General features: G+C 47.2%; 1 protein-coding gene across 1 annotated transcript in view; it reads right to left on the bottom strand.

Moving 5' to 3' along the window:
- Positions 1 to 369, bottom strand: part of LOC119589380 (cubilin-like) — a 70,980-nt gene that overhangs the window by 14,484 nt on the left and 56,127 nt on the right. Inside the window, exon 56 of the mRNA XM_037937998.1 lies at positions 3 to 112. Within this exon, the coding sequence (XP_037793926.1) occupies positions 3 to 112 (110 nt within the window). The remainder of the gene's footprint in view (positions 1 to 2; positions 113 to 369) is intronic.

Raw genomic sequence — 369 nt, 5'->3', positions numbered from 1 at the left:
ACCTTTCCCTCAGGAGCTGAAATGTCCCACGTGCAGTGCATGTTATTAAGGTAAGTGGAAGGCCTGGTGGGGAGTTCGATGACCGACGGTGCTGTGATGTTGCCTCCACATGCTGGGAAGTGGAAGAAATGACATTAATGTTTATACGTCGCGGAAGACAAGGGATGGATTATAATCATTATGTGCTTTTGGTTCTAGTGGAGTCTGGGGATTCGTTGAAGTCGTGTTGAAACTAACGCGTGGAGGGTCATGCAGGGATTCCTCTGTTTTCGGTTCACATCGGTTTTTTTCAGGGCAACCGGAACAGGGCCAGATTATGACGTTTTGGGTACCGTAGAATGATAAATTAATAGAAAATCCTCCCCCCCA

This window comes from Penaeus monodon, chromosome 25 (assembly GCF_015228065.2).
Source record: "Penaeus monodon isolate SGIC_2016 chromosome 25, NSTDA_Pmon_1, whole genome shotgun sequence".
NCBI lineage: Eukaryota > Metazoa > Arthropoda > Malacostraca > Decapoda > Penaeidae > Penaeus > Penaeus monodon.
Note: the sequence above shows the minus strand (reverse complement) of the source record. Positions and strands in the feature narration are given on the sequence as shown.